General features: G+C 38.4%; 1 protein-coding gene across 1 annotated transcript in view; it reads right to left on the reverse strand.

Moving 5' to 3' along the window:
- Window positions 1-3626: 3626 nt before the first annotated feature.
- The window catches only part of Gda (guanine deaminase), a 79174-nt gene continuing 61129 nt past the window's right edge, over window positions 3627-21671 (reverse strand). The window contains exons 8-14 of the mRNA XM_036207463.1: window positions 21380-21487; window positions 19139-19236; window positions 17033-17100; window positions 10800-10946; window positions 7815-7945; window positions 6927-6954; window positions 3627-6169 (exon numbers count right to left, since the gene is read on the reverse strand). Of these exons, the coding sequence (XP_036063356.1) occupies window positions 6099-6169; window positions 6927-6954; window positions 7815-7945; window positions 10800-10946; window positions 17033-17100; window positions 19139-19236; window positions 21380-21487 (651 nt within the window). The 3' untranslated portion in view covers window positions 3627-6098. The remainder of the gene's footprint in view (window positions 6170-6926; window positions 6955-7814; window positions 7946-10799; window positions 10947-17032; window positions 17101-19138; window positions 19237-21379; window positions 21488-21671) is intronic.

Below are 21671 nucleotides of genomic sequence, written 5' to 3' on the forward strand. Positions count from 1 at the left end.
ACTCAAGAAAACTCTGGGGAGCTGTGGGGTTGGTAGGTAAATGCCCCACAATAAGAGGGGTAAGATTAGAAATCCGAACTTGTTGATTTCAAAGGCAATGAATTCCAGTTTGCCCTTCAGTAAAATATTGGTTATAGGTTTAATGAATGTGGCCTTTATTATGATTTTTCCATTCCTAATTTCTTTAGAGTCATGACCCTGAAGCAGTGTTGAAAATCATCTAAATATTTTTCGATATCTATTGAGATTATCATACAATTTTTCTTCTTGATTCTATCTACGGACTCTAACATGTTTATTGATTAATGGATGTTGGACCATTCTTTCTTCCCTAGAATGAGACCAACCTAGATATAGTTGTAATATGTTATTGAAATAAATTTGCAGCATTTTGTTGATTATTTTTGCATCTTTGTAATCAAATAAATTGATTTTTATTGTTGTTGTTGTTGTTACCTGGCCTTTGTATCAATGCATTTTCCTTCATAAAATGAGTATTTGTTTTTCCCATTTCTATTTTACTGAATATTTTTAAGAACACTATTGATAGTTCTTTAAATGCCTGGTAAAATTCACCTGTGAATGTGTCTGGTCCTGGGCTTTCCTCTGATGGGAGACTTTTTGTTCAATTTCATCTTTAGCAACTGTTTAGACTGAGTATATATTCTTTGCTCAAGTGGTAAGCATATGTGTTTAGAAAATTCTTCTAGATTTTTCCAGTTTGTGGGAATATAAAATTTCAAGATAATCCCTAATGATCCTCTGTTTTCAGTGGTATCTGCTGAAATATCTCAATTTAAACATATTAATTTATGTCTTTTTCTTTTAGTTGGCTAAGGGTTTGTCCTTTTTTAAAAATATTTATTTATTTAGTAGACAGAAGGGGGTGCCAGATCTTATTATAGATGTAGATGGTTGTGAACCACCATATGGGTGCTGGGAATTGAACTCAGGATCTCTGGTAGAGCAGTCGGTGCTCTTAACCTCTGAGCCATTTCTCCAGCCCCCCCTTTTTTAAAATCAACTCTTTAATTGAGACTCTTTATTAATTTTTTTAGTTGTTAGTTCATTAGCTTCAACTATCATTTTTACTATTTTTTTCCTTCTACGATCTTAGATTTATTTTATTCTTGATTTACTAAGACTTTGAGATGTATCATTACATCTCAAAGATGTAATGTTGGAAGCTCCTTGGTTTTTAAAATGTAGGTACTCATAGCTTCCTCTTAGATCTGCCTTTTCTACATGCCAATAAACTGATTATTGATGTGAGGTATGGTTCTTATTCTGGGTTATATCTTTTTAAAACATGACAAACAGAGCTGGAGAGATGGCTCAACAGTTAAAAAACCTTGCTGCTCTTGCAGAAGATGTGAGTTCAGTTCCTAGCACCCACATCAGGAGCCTCACAACCACTTGTAAGTCCAGTTCCAGGAGATATGACATTTTCTTCTGGCCTTTACAAGCACCTGCACACATATGGTACACATAGCAGGCACTTACATTAAATTAAAAACACATACATTCTAAATAATATGAAAAACTAACTATTCTAAAGCCAAAACATAGTGATCTGATTCTAAAAGGATGAGAATGATAGCAGTGTTAGCTGATATAAACAATTTAATCGAGGATGCACTTATTTTCCTCATCATACCAGAGGTTTCAAGTCATCATGGCAAGGAGGACATGGTAGAATGACTTACATCATGGCAGATGGCTGAGTGGAACAGTAAGAGAAATAACATGTCTGTAGTGATCTACTTCCTCCAACCAGGCCTCACCTCCCAACACTCTAGTTGAATTTCGAATCCATTAGTAGATTAGACTATTCATTAGGTCACAGCCTTCATGATCTATTCATCTCTTGCACTTCCTCAAAGACACATCTGGAATATGTTTTTACTAATCCCCTAATCGACCCAAACAAGCTGCCAGTCTAGAACCATCACAGGAGCTTAATTTAAACAGTCAGGTGTAGTGATATGATAGATGTATGTTAACCCACAGCTAAATATTCTAGTCTGTTTTTAATCAATTATAAGAAAAGAAAAAAGGTATTATCAGATTCATCCTCTCTTCATCATATTGAGAACTTGCAACAAAACAAAAAGCAAACACAACAAACACTGATGTAAACACAAGATCTCATTTATTTTTTTTCTGATGCACAAAGGAGTTCACTCAGTACAGTAACAATAAGCAAATCATACAAATATTGGGGGGAAGGATGTACCCTTGACTACATTCACATATATGTATATATTCTTAAGAACAGCCATCAAGAGGTTAACAATAATATCAGGAATGCTTTCTGATAGGCTTTTAGGGTAAGAAATAGACAGATAAGTCACCACCATGTAACAAAGGTTAATAATGATCTCAAGTAACCTGGGAAAGCCTGCTCAAGATTTACATTCCATTTCATCGTTGACATGGTTGGCTTTTACATGTCACTAAATTTGGACTAGATCTACAAACTAACCCTTGAACTCACCATCTCACACTCAGTGCTGGAGATGGGCAGGAAGGTTGGGATAGCTTTGGAAACATGAATGTCAATGAGTGTCAAGGTTTTGTTTTTGTTTGTTTGTTTTATTTTATTTTTATTTTTGTCTGCAGTGACTTCTCACCTGTCTGCTTCTTCCTAGTTCTTTAGAAACTTTTTCATACCTTCTCTGGAGACATTATAAAGTGTCATGTGCAACATCATACCTGCAGTGGCTAGTAGATTAGAAATTGCAAACATCTCCTTTTGGCCTTAAAAAAAAAGTCATATAGAGTCCCCGTGATTTAAAAATTATTTCAAGCATTGCCCTTGATACGCTCTCATTCTATCTATAAATAGCTAAGGTAACTCTCTTAAAATATTTGAATATTCTAGCAGCATCCAGTTCTTCTTCCACATATGTATACATAAGGTGGAACTGATACAATGAACTTTCCAGCATGCCTTGAAGGCTTTCCATATGTCTTCTGAAGTGAAAAGGCTTAAAAATAGGAATAATCTGGTAGGGAGTGAAGAATCACCACACATTGCTAGATCTCACAGCCATTATGTTTCCTCTAAAAAATTTCAGAGCATTTGCCAACAGGGATATTCAAGGGCACACTTCAAAATCAGCTAGACAGTGAAGAAGGGGTTTCCTACCATTTCCTCTCCTTGAACTTGGAAATTTCTCACTGAAGAAGAAAAGAGATTCATTGTTCACAGAATTAATTTAGAGAGGTCCCCTCCTGGCATGAAGGTAGATATCCTTTTGGATTCTAAAGTCTTTGACAGTTCAAGTAAAGAGCCAGCTAAGATAACACAACAGATGAGTCCAGTCTCTTTGAGAAGATTAGAACAACATTTCAGGTCCTAATGTCTTATTTTCAATGCTCCCCACGAAATCAAATTCAACTTGATTAGCCTACTTATGTGTTTTGGTTGCAAGAAATTTTGAAAATATAATACACATGATACTTTTTAATGCTTTTTAACCTTTCACAATGAAGTCCACCAAAAATTCTAGAGAAATGAGATAAGCAGAATGGAGTAGGAGGGAGGGATAGTTTTTTAACCTATCTTCCTTCCTTCCTTCCTTCCTTCCTTCCTTCCTTTCTTCCTTCCTTCCTTCCTTCCTTCTTCCCTCCCTCCCTCCCTCCCTCCTCTCTCTTTTTTTCTCCCTTTCTTCTAAAGAGAGCAAACCATTCCAGCAAAAAGTGACAACTGGGATAGGCTAGAAGTAGTGCCTGTCTGTAATTCAGAAAGTCAGCCTGCATTAGGCAGAGGCAACATTTCAAAGTGCAGGACACCTGGCCCCATGTGTAGAGCACTGAAACAGCATACATAACACTCAGGAACACTTCACTTGGGAAAATAGAACACATAAGTTATAAGGGATGCAGGGAGATCAAGGTACATGTAAACACTTCAACACATTGTTTTTATTAGAAGTTACTCAGCTCCTAGCACACTATCAGGACTAATCTGGATGCTTAACAGGATAGTGTTGAATGACTGTTATTCTTGCTTCCAGAATTACACTTATTTATATTACTGTGTGTGAATCTTAAGTTTAAACAAAAGCCGATGCTCAGTATCAAAATGCACACCCTTAAGGAAGATGAGTGTGGGATCTGTGGAGGCTGGAAGTAGCTGCTGGCTAGCACAGCTCTTATTCAACACGTGCTTAAGCTACTCAGGCCTCATCACTCTGGTTGGATGCCCTGCAACTAAGTGCCTTTGGCAAGAGTCAAAAGCTACAGCAAAAAACACTTGCCAACCTCAGAGAGAAATGGAGCAGGGGATTTGGTAGATCATTTTGATGTGGCTGATGTGCTAGATACACTGGACATTCAGACTAAGACCAGAAGGTGGATGCCTTCACTTCTATCCCACAAAACAAACTGTCTTTTGTTTTGTTTTGTTTTGTTTTTTAAAATAAAACTAAGTAAGGCCAAATATTTGTATATTTGGCCTTGTAAATCTTTAGATGCAATGTATACGCAACCAAATCTAAAAGTACTTCTACCAGGAAAATAAATCTGGAGAAATTACTGCTGAGTTAGCATGCTATGTGAAACTGAAGTTTACAGGGCAGTAGAGGAACTGTGTGCTCTCAAACTTGAATACACAGAATTAACTCTATTGCCTAAGGTTTTTCTGTTGTAAGATAATATGGAAACTCACCTAAACCCTGGGAATGAAAGGATATGTTAACAAAACCTGCTCCCTGTTTTTCATTGTTTATAGGGCATGGAATAAATTAAGACAAATGTTGTATTTCAAGTAGAGCTCACATCACTGCTTCCTAAGAATCTGCCATGTGGTTATAATCTGGTTTTAATTATTATAAGAAGGGACACTATGTTAGTTAGGAAAGCTAAAATGCCCTCTTCTGTTTAATATTCCTTCATGTCTAGTATAATAAGTCCTACTAATATGAACACTAAATGGGATTTCTACAACCTTTTCATTATCCTAAGATTTTAATGCCAGAAAAATCTTAAGGAATTCAAGCAATAATTTGATAAATTAGAAAGAAAGAGTACTTTCAGTCTAGAGGCCTTACAGAGCCTTATCCATAGTTCTTTAAAGGACTTACACTTGGCTTTTAAGTTCTAGGACATTGATAGGAGGGTGAACTTTACAGCAACATTGACACATTATACACATTAAGTTGAGTAGATTCAGCATTGCAAAGAACCTTGTCTTGTTACTGTTAACAGTTCTGAGGGATGCAGACCCCAGTCTACACAGCAGCGGTACATGGGGCTTATTTCTCATCTAATAAAATGGAAGCAATTGTAACACCACACAGCCAGAAATCAAGGTGACTTTGAAGTACACAAAAACACAACTATTTATGCCATGTGGCTATATGAATACTATCCCTAAGAGACTTTAAATCTTTAATACTCAACTTCTGTCAAACACTTTGAAGCACAGAACTGTATTTGAAAAGCATGTGGCATTCCATTCGGGTTCTGACATTCATCCCTAAAGAAGGCAAATTATAACAATAACACATCTCTGAAATGCAAATTCCATGAATTGCGAATTTCCATAGATAAGGTCAACCTAGAAGCACATTTTAAAATCCAGTGAGTTCTCTTTTTACATGAGTGTTCTCAGGACTTAATTTCCAAGTACAGTCATTGGTTTTTCCAACATCTGTTCACAGTCTAGAATGTGCCTTCTCATAAAAATCTACTCCATGGTACACCCGATGTTTCCTACTTATCACTTAGCTCAGAATGTCTAACATAGGGATATTTCTTTGCACCGTATTTCCCTATACAGAAAGGTTTTACTTCAATATTAGAAGCATAGCGCCAGCTGTTAACACTGCCTTCTGCATGAGCTTAACACAAACCTAAGCAGCCCTGAAGGAGGCACTGTCATGAAATTATGAATGCTCCCAACAGAGTCGAGAAGCAGTGCACTTCCTTTGCGCAATTTGCCAAGTGAGCACTGGAAGTAGATAAAGAAACAGAAGTCATCCAAAGAACGCAGTACTTTTTTTCAAAATATACTTTCTAACCAGCATCTGGGCACAAGGAAGATGCAGAACCATGTCATCCCAGGAGAACATCATGGATGCCCAAGGGTCTTACACTGAACTGGAGAATGGTACCACCTGCTTTCCACCCACATAAACCTCCTCAATATTCCGGTCATCTCCTAAAAGAAAAACCAAAGAATCATTTGTACTGTGTTTTTGGGTCTATGGTTGCCTTAATTTCCTTTGAAAGAGATTTTAAGCAAAACATCTTTAAAAGAAGAAACACAAGCAAAAAGGTAGAAGCTTTATTTCCCCAAGATCATTTATAATCTCCTTGGAATAACTTGATCAAGAAACATCATAGCTCATTGTACATTGGGGTCTCTATTCTGTATCTGAGGTGGAAATCAATCAATGTTCAATAAACCCCTTTCTCTGAACTTTCTGCTGAAGGGGCTGGCTGGCATTTCCTGTCCCAGGTGGAAAGGCATGCCTATATTTGCTCTCAGAATCACACTCAGCTCATTGATATGAGCAGTCTGCAGAATGTGCCCTCTCAAAGCTCAACTTCACCCAGCACTGAACTCACACGATGAGAAGGGAGTCTACTCTAGACTCTCCTGATCCAATTATATTTCAGGGAATAGAACTCTGTGAGTTCAGTTCTATCCCAGAATAGGAAGGTTGTGGGCACAGAGGAGCATAAGAGAGCTTGGCATGAAGCTCTCTTCCCCTCTATGCCCTAGCTCAGGGCTTAAGTACATTCTTGGGGAATTGTTAGGCATTGTGCCATTGGGCAAGCTCAGTGCTGAGAACTGTTTTAAAAAATGAATTAACACAATCTAACATTCATAGAGTTTAATGTAATGTACCAAAGCCAGAGAGTCTTGACCAAGAAAAAGATAGTATTTATATCCCAGAAACATATCTACCTACCTAGGTAGAGGAACTTCTGGATAACGGCCTAAAATGAAAAATAAAGGTGGTAAGAAATAGTCCTTTGTACACTTAGAAATGAAATTTACAGGGAAATGCCATTGGCAAAGTCCAGAAATTGAATTTATTTCTTAATGACAAAATTTACACTTTAATAAAAATGGTCTTTCCAAAAACAAATGAATAAATGAAAATCTAAGGCCAAAGCAAGTAACAAACAAAAGTCACAGTCTAGTAGCTATTAACAATTGTTTATCCTTATTTAGCAAATTATTTATTCACTTTTGAGACAGGGTCTCTACATAATCCTGGAACTTACTATGTAGACCAGGCTGGCCTCAAACTCCAGGGCATATTCCTGCCCTTGCTTCTTCTTCTTCTTCTTTTTTTTTTCAAGACAGGGTTTCTCTGTGTAGTTTTGGTGCCTATCCTGGAACTAGCTCTCTAGACCAGGCTGGCCTTGAACTCACAGAGATCCACCTGGTTCTGCCTCCCGAGTGCTGGGATTAAAGGTGTGTGCCACCATTTGCTTCTTTAGTGCTGCTATTAAAGGTATGCTCCACCATTCCCTGACTACTACTGGAATAGTTTTGACAAACAACTTTGGAATTGTCAGATGTAAAGTACTGCATAAATCAAAGAAACCTATATAAAAATTATCCAAATACTTCAAAAGGTGTATTACAGAAGAAAAATGACTAAATGAATGAGATGAAGCCTACTTCTCAGAAACTTACTCTAATAATAGAAAAACAAAATAATTTAAAAAATAGGACATTTCTTATAAATAAATGAATACATCTTACCATGATAATGATAATTTTAAAAATAGTCCCCCCATAAGAAAAACCCAACAAAATGACATTTTATTTAACTTTTTTTTCTTACCTCAGAAATATCACCAACAAAATCCCCATAGAACAGATCAATGGGAGAGTCCGATGCTTTGGGATTGATCAAGAGAGCATCAAATTCCTTGCCAACTTCAAAGTTTCCAATCTCACTATCTAGCCCAAGGGCTACAAATGGAAGTGAATAGCAGTCAGAATTACCATTGAATCATTCTGATGTCCTGCCAACATGTAGACCCCTCCCCCAACAAAGTAGTAACTTAGTAGTTAAGCAGAGAAGTACTCTCATCCCCAGGTCACATGACCTCTGTAGAGAAAGTAAAGAACAGGAAAGCAAATGGCTCTGTCATAATTCTGATGAGGTCTCAATTTCAGCCCTGCCAGTGTACTCCACTGAACTTTTGATACAAATCTATCTACTCATCCTCTCCCCACTTCCCCAACACTCCTAGCTTTCTCTTTTTTTCTGTGAAATAGTTGGTGGTATTTATTTTCATTGCAGTGAACTGAAACTCAAATTAAAAAAATATTTGCGAACTTTCTAATACAGCCATACCCATTATGAATTCTTTAGTTAAATCCTTTGAATATATATATATATTCCTTTTCAAAATCCAGATATCCTGTAACTCAAGAGTGCCAGTGATTTTGAAAGAAAGTCACTCTGTAACTTCAAAGATTTTCTGGTTGCCCAAGAATGGTTTTCTAAAATAGAGCATAGACCATCTTACAGCTGTAACTCATGTGCATGGTCAATGGATGCCAAGGGAGAACATGTCTCATTTTTATAACATATGTGCAGGTGTCGGGTTTTGTTGCCAATGATGCTGTTTGAGTGGCATCTCCTTAAAGCCTGTATTCTGAGAATGACATTGAGGTCACTGCTGTACTGTCTATTCCAAGGTCTACTTGTGCCTGGTGCATCCTGTCACTGCCAGGTATTTTATGGTGTGGAAATATTGGATAGATTTTTCTTTTTCTTTTCTAGTGTAGCCCAGTATCTGACCTGTGATATTTCTATGCACAGGCATCCTGATAACTTGGTAATTATCAGAACACCAAATGAGAAATAATACTCACTCTTAATACATTACTTAAATAGCGACTCTTTCACTCTCAGAAAAGAAAAGGCTTTTTAACCTAAGTAAGTCTCAGCCTGAGAGTGGTGTGGAAATATTAACTGTTCAAAGCAGCTATATGAATTCATAGGGGAGGCGGGGTGGGAGCCTGGTATGAACTAAAACACTGGCACTTTTCTACTGTACTGGTTACACACTACTTCTTGTTCTTTATAATGGAGCACCATACCATGAGCTTTTAATGACTGTATTCAACATGTAATTGTGTTTGCTTAGTAGGCCAGAGAAGCTGGAATAGTTGAGAGGGCCCCAGAGGGTCTGAATCTGGCATATCTAAACTATTCTTTAGAACATGGAGAGTTCAAAAATGAGCTAACCAAGAAACAGATGAGGCCTTTGAGTGAGCATTCAAATGTGTGTAAATCTTTCTATGGACCTATCCAGATTGGTCAGCAACTCCAATGGCTTCGGGAAATGCACTTGCTACTTTTGGAATACTATCTGTGTGAAGATGAGTGATGGGGAGTGAGTGTAAAGTATGGCAGAGCTTTGGAGTGTTACACTTTAAACAGGGATTTCTTCAACCCATTTCACTTGGGCTATACTACAGACATAAACTCCATAAACAGTAACTCATGGCCCAACAGCATTGATTTAAAAGCTCTTCTCCCAGGTAGAATGATTGGACAAGTTCCCATAGCAGTTTAATCAGAAACAACATAGTGGAACAAAACACAGAGCCTCGGATAAAAAAACAAACAAATAAACACATCCCTTCAGCTCAAGTTGTTTTTATCAGTGGGTGGGTAGCAGACCATGGAGCTAATATATAACATTTGTAATGGTGCTGTGGGGGAGAGGCCACAGTTAAGAATTTCAGAAATGAAATAGATGGCCTAGGAAAGCACAAAGGATGTGACTATGATTTTCTCTTTCTTGAAATATTCTTTTGGTGTTCAGCATATTATGGAACATGCAAAGAAGATATTCCTGGCCTTCCATTTATAATTTGGGGTGTCTATCATAAGTCTACATAGATATGTTCATGTGTATTTTAATTGTTCTGGAGTAGCCAGTGGTATGAAGCTATTTTCATTATACCATATTTGCAAAACAAATTAAAGTGATTATTTATATTGTAGTCACACATGAAAACTAAGAAAAGATGATGAACAATATTTTTCTATCCATCAACTACACCATTATATCTTTCTTCATTTAAAGAGGTTGAAGTTGTCAGTGCATGGACTAGGCAGGGTTTTATACGGGAAGACAGTATAATGGAGGTTAGACTAGGCAGGGGTTTATACAGGAAGACAGCATAATGGAGGTTAGACTAGGCAGGGGTTTATACAGGAAGACAGCATAATGGAGGTTAGACTAGGCAGGAGTTTATATGGGAAGACAGTATAATGGAGGTTAGACTCTGCACTCTGGATTTATGTTTTCTGAATTCAAAACATGGCACTTCACCTTGGCAGCTATGTGCCACTCAGGTTCCTTTTCTATAAAATGAAATTAACAACATTGGTTGTGAGGACTGAATGACAGCATATATACAGAGCATTCACCATACTGCTCCATGGAAAGACTCCAACTATCTTGGCAATAATTTTTATTGATAACATTATCATTCAGGAAAAGAAAGAAAGTACTTGACTCAATTGAAGGGTTAATTATCTTGACTCATATGCATATGCCTAGTATAAATACTCATTAAAATATTCTATATGGCAATAGTGCATTAAACAGTTGTCCACCAAAGAGTGAATTCATTGAAAGAATGGTTGTGCCACCACATGGTATGGGTATGTTATATGACATATATCAGTCATTAATACAGGATTTACCTTAGTTCACTATGGTGCACCTTTACACTATAGCCAAAGACATAGATAGGCATGACTGTATTTGGTGCGAGAGAAGAAGAAACCAGTTATTACCTTGGCTTCCTCCAAGAGTAGCTAGTCTGAAGACTTCTTTGAGGGTGAGGCTTTTCTCATTCACCTTATTGATTAAGAGGATGTTGGAAACCATCACTGCCCTTCTGATGGCATCAAGCATGGAATAGGAGTAACCACCAGCCACATCTACAGCAGGAGAGACAAAGCCCAAACAGTAGCTTTATGAAGATGGATGGAATAATAAGTATCTATATTGTTTTCTTCCTCTGGTTTTAATGACAAACATTCTGTTTTTAAACTTCTAAAAAGTTCTCATCTGTAAACATGTAACGACAAGCCAATATTCAAATGAACTCAAAACTTGTCATTCACCTAAAAGCAGAAGGGGCCACTATTTAGGGAAGTAAAGAAACAAACAGGGAGGAAGCGTGAGAAGGGGCACAAATGAGAACTCGGTTAATGGCAACGCGCAGTGCCTTTTGATATAAAGGCTCCAACCAAACCCATTTCTTTGCATGTTGATTTTTAAAAACCACCTTTCATTAAAATCAAATATATTCTAGAATTAGCTTCTGGGATTGCTCAAAACATCACAAGACTTGTGACTTAACACAATTGGAATGTCTACTCTCACAGTTTTAGAGGACAGAAGTGTAAAATCCAAGTGTTGGCAGGGCTAGCTGGGGAGTAGAGATCAGTGGCAGAGTGTGCTGAGACCATACAAGGCCAGGGCTTCAGAATCCAGCCCCATTGAAAGTGTTGGCCAGGACCCCAACCCTTCAGACACTCCAGGAAGAATCCTGACTTGTTCCTTCTAGCTTCTCACACCTCTTGGAGATCTTGGCTTGTGACGGTAATTCCCTTTCTGTGCCATGATCACATTGCCTTCTTCTCTTGGGTCTTGGTGGCTTTCTCTTTCTGTCTCTTCTAAGCATTGATCATTGAGCTGAGGAGCCACCTCATTTCAGGACGAGTTCATCTTGCCAGCGTTACCTTGATTCTATCTACAGAAACCTTTAATGCTAATATGGCCACAGTTATAGGTTCTAGTAGACTTCTTTTGGGGACCACAACTCAACCTACTATAACATCCACATGGCTAATAAGGAGCTATATATCTATTTCTTGAACATTCACTGAAATTATTCTAAATATGGCCGTGAAAAGTTTATGATGTGATTTAATGTAAACTCACAATTGCATACATTTAAGAAAATGTCTGAGTGTTATTCCAATCTAGACAAAAACTTTAGAAAATTGAAAAGCTATTTTTTAAAACAATAATTCTTCAGAAAGCTTAGAATGAACACAAGTTTTGGAAACTTAGTACAATAAATAAGCAAAGCTGATGTGGATGGCTTTCCATACTGGTTGGCATCACTGAATGAGAACTGAGAGTTTTAGTGACTCAGATCAAGCCCCAAGTCATAATGCATTGAAACGCTGCCTTTGGCAGGAACAAATATGTGTTATGAAATTAGCTGCTTCAATATCAAGTGAGATAGCATGTTTTATTGGAGAACATATTTTTTTTTAAAGCTAATCAAATATCCATTGTAGTTTTAAATGTTCCTGTCATTTCTGGGAGGGCTATATGATTATTAGTGCCTATAAATATTGCAATTATCAAAAGTAATTGGTTATTTAGTAGCAGTTCTGGATTGCAGCTGAGTTTTATGCTCAACTGTCTTGTATGTCCTTAGGTAAACTTGTGTGGAGGTTTTTTTTTTTTTTTTTCTTAATAGAGTACTTTTCTTTAGCTAGAACAGTCTTGCTAGAGGATCATCTGGTTCCCTGAAAAGTTTTATCTCAGCTGCTTAAGTTATTAGTCTGTATTAATAGGAAATAATTAGGGCTGGGGAGGTAGCTCAGTCAGTAAAGTACTCGCCATGCAAGCATTAAGGCCTGAGTTTGATCCCCAAAACCTATGAAAAGAAATGGGTGTGTTGGCATGCTGGGAAGGCAGAGACACACAGATCCCCAGGGCTTTCTGGACACTCATGAAGCCTAATTGGCAAGCCCCAGGTGCCATTCAAAGACCCTATCACAGCGCCTAAGGAATGATACTTGAGATTGACCTCTGGTCCCTATATGTATATATAAACATATACATGTATACTAACATTCACACACACACACACACACACACACACACACACACACACCATAAGCAAGCACCCATTAAGACTTTTTGTGTATAATTTTTATGTTAATTAAAAAGAAGTGAATTAATTATAAAATTAAAAAGCAATGCTGAATAGCTAATTGTCACAAACCAGTGCTATATCATACCAAGAATCATTACAAAAACAACACGACGAGGGGCGGTGGTGGCACACGCCTTTAATCCCAGCACTTGGGAGGCAGAGGCAGGTGGATCTCTGTGAGTTCAAGGCCAGCCTGGCCTACATACAGAGTGAGTTTCAGGAAAAGCGCAAAGCTACACAGAGAAACCCTATCTCAAAAAAAAAAAAAAAAAAAAAGAACATTGACTTAACCAACCCTCAACATAAATATGTAGGGTATCTGCTATTATCAGCTCCATTTAGAGACATGAATATCAAGGTCCATGGACAAGGTAACTTACTATTCAACCAAGGTACCATGCCATACCAGCTAGTGGTAATGTGATAATTCATACAGCTTCTAACAAAAGAGGCTCTTTTTTTCTTTTTTGGTTTTGGTTTTTCAAGACAGGGTTTCTCTGTGTAGCTTTGCGCCTTTCCTGGAACTCACTCTGTAGCCCATGCTGGTTTCAAACTCACAGAGATCCACCTGCCTCTGCCTTCCAAGTGCTGGGATTAAAGGTGTGCGCCACCACTGCCCGGCTAACAGAGGCTCTTAAACATGAGTTTTTCTCAAAATTTTCTTGGGGACTTTTTGTTAGAGCAGTTGGGATGCATATAAAAACTGAGAAGTATGTGAGGCCAGAGTTGAGGACAAAAACCCCTAAGGAGGAAAGAAGTGAAGTATAAAAAAGAGATTGACTTATTGAGCTTTGAAGACAGCTTTTCAGAATAGCCAGGAAAAAGAGAGCAAGCCTTCAGAGAAGAAAGAATGGCCAGCAACAGAGGAAGAAGAAAAAAATTTTAAATGCAATTTTGCTGACTCCCATGTAAGTTATTGGGAGCAGGAGAAATGTCAACTACCACAGACCACAGAGGCATCCAGAGTCACAAGAGAATGACATCTTTTCAGACAGCAAAGAGATCATGGTCAGAGAGTCACAGCAAGAAAAACAAGATGGCTGCCTTGCTGGCTGGTCAAGAGTCAGGACTGGGTGGGTGGGAGGAGGACCAGGAGCCATACAGATGCTCACACTTGTTTTGCTGTGAAGAAAGGCAGCAACATGGGACAAGAAGCAGATGGGAGTATCTGGGTAAGAGAACAGTTACATATTATGACCTAAAAGGGTCAGGAGATATTTTAGATGCTTGTGTATTGGTAGCAATGGTTCAGTAGATAGCACCCAATGATGGACCAGAATGTATGCAAATTTGGTGATGGGAAACTGAAAGAAAGATTTTTTGATTTTTCTGTCCTTGTAATGCTCTATCAGAAGAGACTATGAACTGGGAATGAGGAGGGATTGAGTTGCAAATAGAAAGTTTTAGGAAAAACAAGAGAGATAAAAGCCCGTCTTAGATTAAGGAGACAGATACTTATTAGAGAAATATAATTATCTCTGTTGCCAATGTTAAGAGCTTCTTGGAATTTGAGCACAAAACTTAACATTGAAATCCACTGTTCTCTCCAGCAACTCCTAAACACCCAGCTGTAGGCATAGAAAGGGGAACTGTTGAGGTCATCTAGGGCTGGGCTTTTGCAAAGTGAACATATAGAAAATGAGGACATATGAAAGGGAAGAAGAGATGTTGTGATATGTGCTGGCATCCAAGAGGGCTGCGTCAGGAAGGCAGGAAGGACTGAGAAAACAAGGCATTATTAGACTGAAATCCACAAGAAGATTGGAGGCTGTTGCTCGGGAATTGTTTTATTTAGGTTTCCATTGCTGTGATAAAGACCATGGAAAGATCACCTTGTGAAGGATAGGATTTATTTGGCTCCCAGGTCATAGTCCACAATCAAGGGAAGCCAAGGCAGGACCTCAAGGCAGGAACCTGGAGGCAGGAGCTAACACAGAACAACGAAGGAATGTTGCTTTCTGGCTTATTCTCCACGGCCTGCTCAGTTTTCTTTCTTACACAACCCTAGACCATCTGCCCAGGGTAGCACAGCCCACAGGGGCTGAAACCCTCCCACATGAATCAATAATCAAGAAAATGCCCCAGAGACTTCTCTACAAGTCAGTGTCATGGATGTAATTTCTCAGTTGAAGTTCCCTTGTCTCAGGTTACTATAGCTTGTACCAAATGAAGAAAAGCTAACCAGCCGAGGAAGTGAGGGCATGGTCAGGTTAGGGTGGGGGACAGTCCCAGCAAGCGAGAGAGTGGCTCCCTATAGACTGTTTAATGAGTTTGTACACCATGCAATGTGTATTTGTTCTATTAAACTTTCCATTCAGGCTTATTCATTGTTTGTTTTGCCCCTTTTTCATATTTTATAGTGGAGAAATCCCATTTTCATAATTCTTCAGGGAGTTTTCTTTATACAGTATAATCACTCCAGATCCAAAATTCTGAAATCTCAAATGCAGTTGGCAACACACTAGAAAATTTCACATCTAATATCATGTGACACAGGTGTGCTTAAAATACACTATAAAATTACCCCAGTCTATGTGTATGAGCTACATGAAACATAAATGAATTCTAGGGAAAGACTTATGTCCATTGCCCTAAATAACTCTTTATTACACAGCATACATCACTTACAATTTTTATGACATGTTAAAAATATACAAATAATGCAAGGAATACAGAACCAAAACTCAAGACTCTAATGCTCGGTTTCAAAAACAATACTATGTGTTTCCACCAAAGGAAGTCTTTTTGATTACCATTGTAGTGGGTAACCATTCCAGCCTTGGCTTGGAAGTTCCAGCCCCCACTGAGGCTTCGGTAATGGTCACGCCCACAAGGCGGGGCTGAGAGAGGATGCTTGATGACCCAGGATCAAGAGGAGAGGCCTCTCTTGGTTCCAGGACCCTGGACGCTGGAGGTAGACTGAGCAGAGTTCTCCAGAGAACACCACTGGACTGCATCACACCTTTCCCAGACCCTGCAACCTATCCCTTCATTTGTAAGTTACCCCACAAAATAAATCTCGTGGTTTATTTAAAAATTTAACAACGTGGAGTGGCCTTAATAATTTCACCAATATCTGGCACTCATGTGGGGTGAATTCCAAAGGCCTGGGTGGCTCACATGAGACTCTTAATCTCAGGGTTGTGGGTTTGGCTTTTAATTGTTTTGTTGGTAACCTTTTATTCCCAGATTCAATGTTTTTCTTAAAATGAAAATAGTTTGCCACAGTGTGTTCGGCTATGATTTAGTATATGGGGTGGAAGAGTTCTCTCAACACTGTTCTTTCTCCAGCTCTGACTATGACCTACTGTATCTATCCCAGTTCCTCATGAGCCAGGAATATCTGTCTCAGGCCTACGCTTCTAGCCCTTTCTCATACTCTTTCCTCAATTTCTGCACTGCACCCTATCCTGAACACTCATGTGTTCTCTCTTGGTTTTGTTCTCTGCATTGCTGACAAAGTTTTCAGCAAGAGTAATTCAATCCCATCCTCCCTTCCTTCCTTCCTTCCTTCCTTCCTTTCTTTATTTCTTTTTCTTTTTTTTTTTTTTTTTGGTTTTGGTTTTTCAAGACAGGGTTTCTCTGTAGCTTTGGATGCTGTCCTGAAACTCTCTTTGTAGACCGGGCTGGCCTGGAACTCACAGAGATCCACCTGCCTTTGCCTCCCGAGTGCTGGGATTACAGGCTTGCACCACCACCACCTGGCTTTAATCCCTTTATTAAGAATTTGTTTTTTAAATTATATGTCTCTGTGTGAGTTTGTACATGTGAGTGCAAGTGCTTGTGTAGGCCGGAAGAAGATGTTATGCCCCCTGCAGCTGGAATAGGCAGTAGTGAGCTGTTAGACATGGGTGTCCAGTTTCTAAACAATGAACAGGGAAAATGGCTTTGGAGGGTAGGGGTAATGAGTTCAAAACTTCTCCCTATTTGGTTGATGTTTATTATTAAGACATTTATCCTAGCAACCAGTAAAGCTCACGTGCCCTAAGCACAGATGCAATACCTACAAATCAGCTGCATCAGAACAGTTATTCATCAATTCCACTCCAGATGGAGGCTGCTTACCTGTCCCCAGGCCTATCTTGACTTTATACTTCAGGACATCAAGTACATTCAGTAAGCCACTGCTCAGCCTAGAGAGAAAGAAGATGAAGAACAAAGAGATCCAGGTGATTTAACAGCATAGGGACACTGTCAAAGATGGCAATATCACTAAAAACTGTGATTATTAGCCCTAAGGCCAACAGTCAGTTAGACAATGCCAGGAGAATGGTGGAGTAGAGAAGCCCATAAAAAAAAAAAAAAAAAAAAAAAAAAAAAAACTACTTCCTGCTTCCTGGCATGAGGTCACTCTTGGGAGGGTGCAAAGCAGCAAGGAATTGGGGGGTGGTGTGGGGGATTCCATGGAAAATACTGAAGAATTAATTCTTACAGTTAGTCTGTAAATCTAATAGAGCTATAGACTTTCTAGTCAATTCCTCCTTCTATGATAAAAAATATAAATTATAAAGCATCACATTCCTCTGTATCCAGAACAATTTACCAATTACCCCAAAGAGAAGTTTTGTATTAGGACAAAAAATAATAGCCCACTGTATGATGCTTTGGGCCTTAGAAGCAGCCTCAAAAATCAGAGTATCTCTCTGACCTCCTCCCCCAAGTCTCCAAATTTCTCAGGGCTGTGGTCTAACTCAGTGGTAGAGTGCTTGTTTAGCATACATAGGGCCCTAGTTTGTCCCCAACAACAACAATAAACCAACTCAAATTTCTATCCCTTTTCCCTATGCAAGCCACAAACCCTAGAGAGATTGTTCTAATCCTCCATCCTTACGTCTTATGCTGACCAGGAAGGAGTTCTCAGACATACTTTGTTTGATAGATAATCATGTGAATCTATTTTGGAAGAGGTCCTGCCCTGTTCACAGAAGGAAAACAGTATGACACAAGGACCAAGAAGATGTGGAGATGCCTTCCTCAGGATCCCAACTTCATAGCTTGGCATTGGATCAAAGCCTCTTTGTCCAATTGCATGTCTGTGCAGTTGCCATGCTCCATCACCTTGAAGCAAATAGGGAGATCTCTCTGTGCCCGTGGTTGTTATCTCATGGTCCTGTGCACATAAAACTCTGAGTATGCACGTTTGCTGGGCATTCCTCTCATTGATGTGTCTTATTTAGAAGGCTGGTGATGACCTTGTGATGGATAAGGAAAGGTAATCTTCCCTCACATTTTTCTTTCCCTGTGCTTTCAGGACCAAAGATGATACAACCAAGAGGAAGGAAGCCATTGAAATGGGGGTCTGATAGTGCAAATGTTGCTTCCTAGGGTAGCAACTAGGAGAGAGGGGTCCTGGTCTGAATTTTGAGCCTCATCATCGTCATTCCATTTGATCAAGGAAAAGACAAAGGAAAGCTGAAGCATGTAATCAGAAGTTCAAGAAGATACAGTGGCTAAATGGCTCTGCTCAAGGATGCACTAAACTATAATTTCCAAAGCCCCAATGTGCACAAGGAAAACCTGCAACTCTTGAAGATCAGAATTTATTTGAAAAGCTGGATCATGGTTTAATTTAGAGGGTATTTTACTGTTCATTTTAATGTTAAATTTTTGTTCCTAGGTTGGAATTAAGGTCACCAAGTCATGTGCATTTACTGTTGGAAAACTCAGATTCTACTGAGACCTTTCAAACAACTGGAAAAATGTCCTGTGTCTCTAGGAGCCTTTCTTATGCTGCCATGGATGCACAGCTACGTCATTCACAAAGTCCCTAAGCTTACTAATACCTCCAGCTCTTTTCTGAGGTGCTCTACCCACTTCTGGTGGCTGTTCTGTCCTTGCTGGGAGAACGTCAGAAGGGCTGCTCCTCCAGTCACTCCAGCCTTTCTGCCACTGTGGAGTGTTTGTGCCTGTCCCTGTGCCATCACTGCTTGAGATGGACAACTGACAGTTGTTGGAGTCCAGAAGAATTAGACTCCAGGATCCCACTGTGGTAACTAACTGGTTCGATGCTACTGATTTCTTAACTCCCCAACAGCACTCTCTAAGATCAGCTCCCACACAAATACACTACTTGTACAACTCTACGTTTCTAGAAGAAGGACTGACTGAGAAAGCAGAAAATGCCTATCCACACTACATATCAACACCACCAAGCAATTATTGTCTACTTACGATAAATTAGAGTTGGGACAATGTGCAATGGATGCTCCTCTTTCACTGAAGACGTTCAGTTCTTCTTCAGAAAGGTAGCAGCCATGTGCCATGACTGTCTAGAGAGAATAATAGCCAGCATGGAGTTTACTACTAAAAATGCTTGTACTAATACTCATGGCTAGGTATTACAAAAAGATACAGAAGCAACAGCTTGGCTACAGTGGTCTTTGCAAAGACAGTTGCTATTATTTGAAAGGACAAAAATTCCTGCATCCAAATATATATTTTTAAAGTCTCAACAAATTTGTATGTTTTAATTGTTTATTTGTTGTTTGTTTGTTTGTTTGTTGTAGTACAGGTAATCAAGCCCAGTATTCTACCACTGAACATCATCCTAGCCCTGGCTCTTGATTTTGATTCTTTTGGCTGATTTATGATGCAATACAGGGTCAACCAGCTCATCCACAGCATAGGAAATCCAGCCAGATTTTATCATCTCTACTACAGAAAAGTTTCAAGTTGCTTTCTTTTCTAAATCTATATGATATGCTTCCAGTAGGCTGATACTAGTCTTTATTCCAATCAGAACTTTCTAAAAGTACATGGAAGCTGTAAATGTGATTTTGCAAAGAACTATGAGTTAATTTTTGGAGATGGTTTTTTTTTTTTGAGATAAGATCTCTCTATATAGCTAAGGCTGGCCTTGAACTCACTATAGAGCCCAAGCTGGCTTCACGCTCATAATTTTCCTGCCTAAGCCTCTGGAATACTGGGATTTTTGGCATAAGCCACCATATATGAGAGAACTGTTCTTTATTTCTGTTACTAGTTTCAATATAGATACCATGGTTCTTGACATGGGGATAAAATCAAGATATGTCATATCATAGTAGCTTTCAGTTAAGGATGTTAAATTTATTTAAGAAAGTAGGTACCACAAGTTTGAAACCTCTCTAAACTCTCGTCTTGGTAAGATTTGTGGGTTTTCAAGTAACATTTAATTCTCTAATTTTTGTTACTGTAATATAAAACCTACATCCAATTGCTTTGGGAGGCATAGTCAATGGGCGAAAATCATTATTAAAATAAAAATTTCTCAACTTCCATGCAAATAAAATTAACATAAAAATTTAAGGTTAATTTATTAATCATATGGTAATATATGTAGAAGATGATGAAACTTCCTATGTAAAATTTACATCACTTATGCAAAGTATTAACCTTTCAAATCACTTGCATTCATATATCCTTTTGTCACTAAGAAATTACTTACTGTAGTACACTCTCAAGATGGTTGTTCATTTCATGGAAGGCCAAGGCCAAAGGGCATACTGCCTTAATGAGGTCTCTTGCCACTCACTTAATTTTATTTAATTATAGAAGTAATGCATACTCATTTTCTAAACCACAGAGTTAAAAAAATTACTTTTAACATTCTCTGTGAATCTCTGGACAGTTTTTAAGTGTGAAAACACATCAACACATATGCACATGCATATCCGACTCTATTGAATGTTCTTCTGTGAAGCATGCATATTTTGCTCTTTGTGAATGCTGGATGGAATTCTAATTATGTAAATTCTATGACTGAACCAATTCCTTGGGGATGGTTATTTTCAAACTTTCCTGTGTTATCAGCACACTTCTTTTTATACTCATTAAACAGTTATACTTGGGAATGGTTCTGCTGACTTGAAGAAAAACCCACTGATGTACTAACTGTGAAAGCATCATTGGGAAAAGATCATTCTTACTGTCCAATCAAAGACTAAGATTTAAGGATGGTAGTAAAACGTCAGGTCCATATTAGCACATGTGCACACACAGAGATAGCTATATGATACACACATACTATGCACACAAATATATAGACACACACACATAGATAATAGATATACACATAACATGCACACACATATATAGACACACACATATATCTACACACACATACATGCTTGCATGCATACAAACACACACACATATAGACACACATACATATCTACACACAAACAAACATATATATAGACACATATCTACACACACATATACACACAAACACAATCACATACACATAGACACACATATACTGTGTACACACACACACACACACACACACACACACACAAGTGCACACATACATTAGGTTTACACTAGTTTGGAAAATGCATGTGAGCTGCAGAACAGTGATTACTTCTGGGATTTTGAAATTTAAAGGGTGCAGCCTGCTTTACATAGATTAAATCATGATACTGAACTTACCTTGCTTGTCAGAAGATTATTTTTATCATAGACATCTGTGTAGTTTTTGTAACCAGGGTATAAGTTTTTCACAGCTTCAACTTCTTCACGATTTTCACTTATATGGCTCTGCAAACAAAGAAATAATGTTTTCATTTTTCTTTCTGTAAAACATTTGACATTATATCTCCTGTCGAAACATGCCATTGCTAGTTTCTACTTGCTAAACTTGCTGATGTAGGAGACTATGGATGAAAACATTAAAGTCTGTATTTGGGTTTAATTTCAAATGATTATATGAATCTTCTATGAC

This window comes from Onychomys torridus, chromosome 1, assembly GCF_903995425.1.
Source record: "Onychomys torridus chromosome 1, mOncTor1.1, whole genome shotgun sequence".
Lineage (NCBI taxonomy): Eukaryota > Metazoa > Chordata > Mammalia > Rodentia > Cricetidae > Onychomys > Onychomys torridus.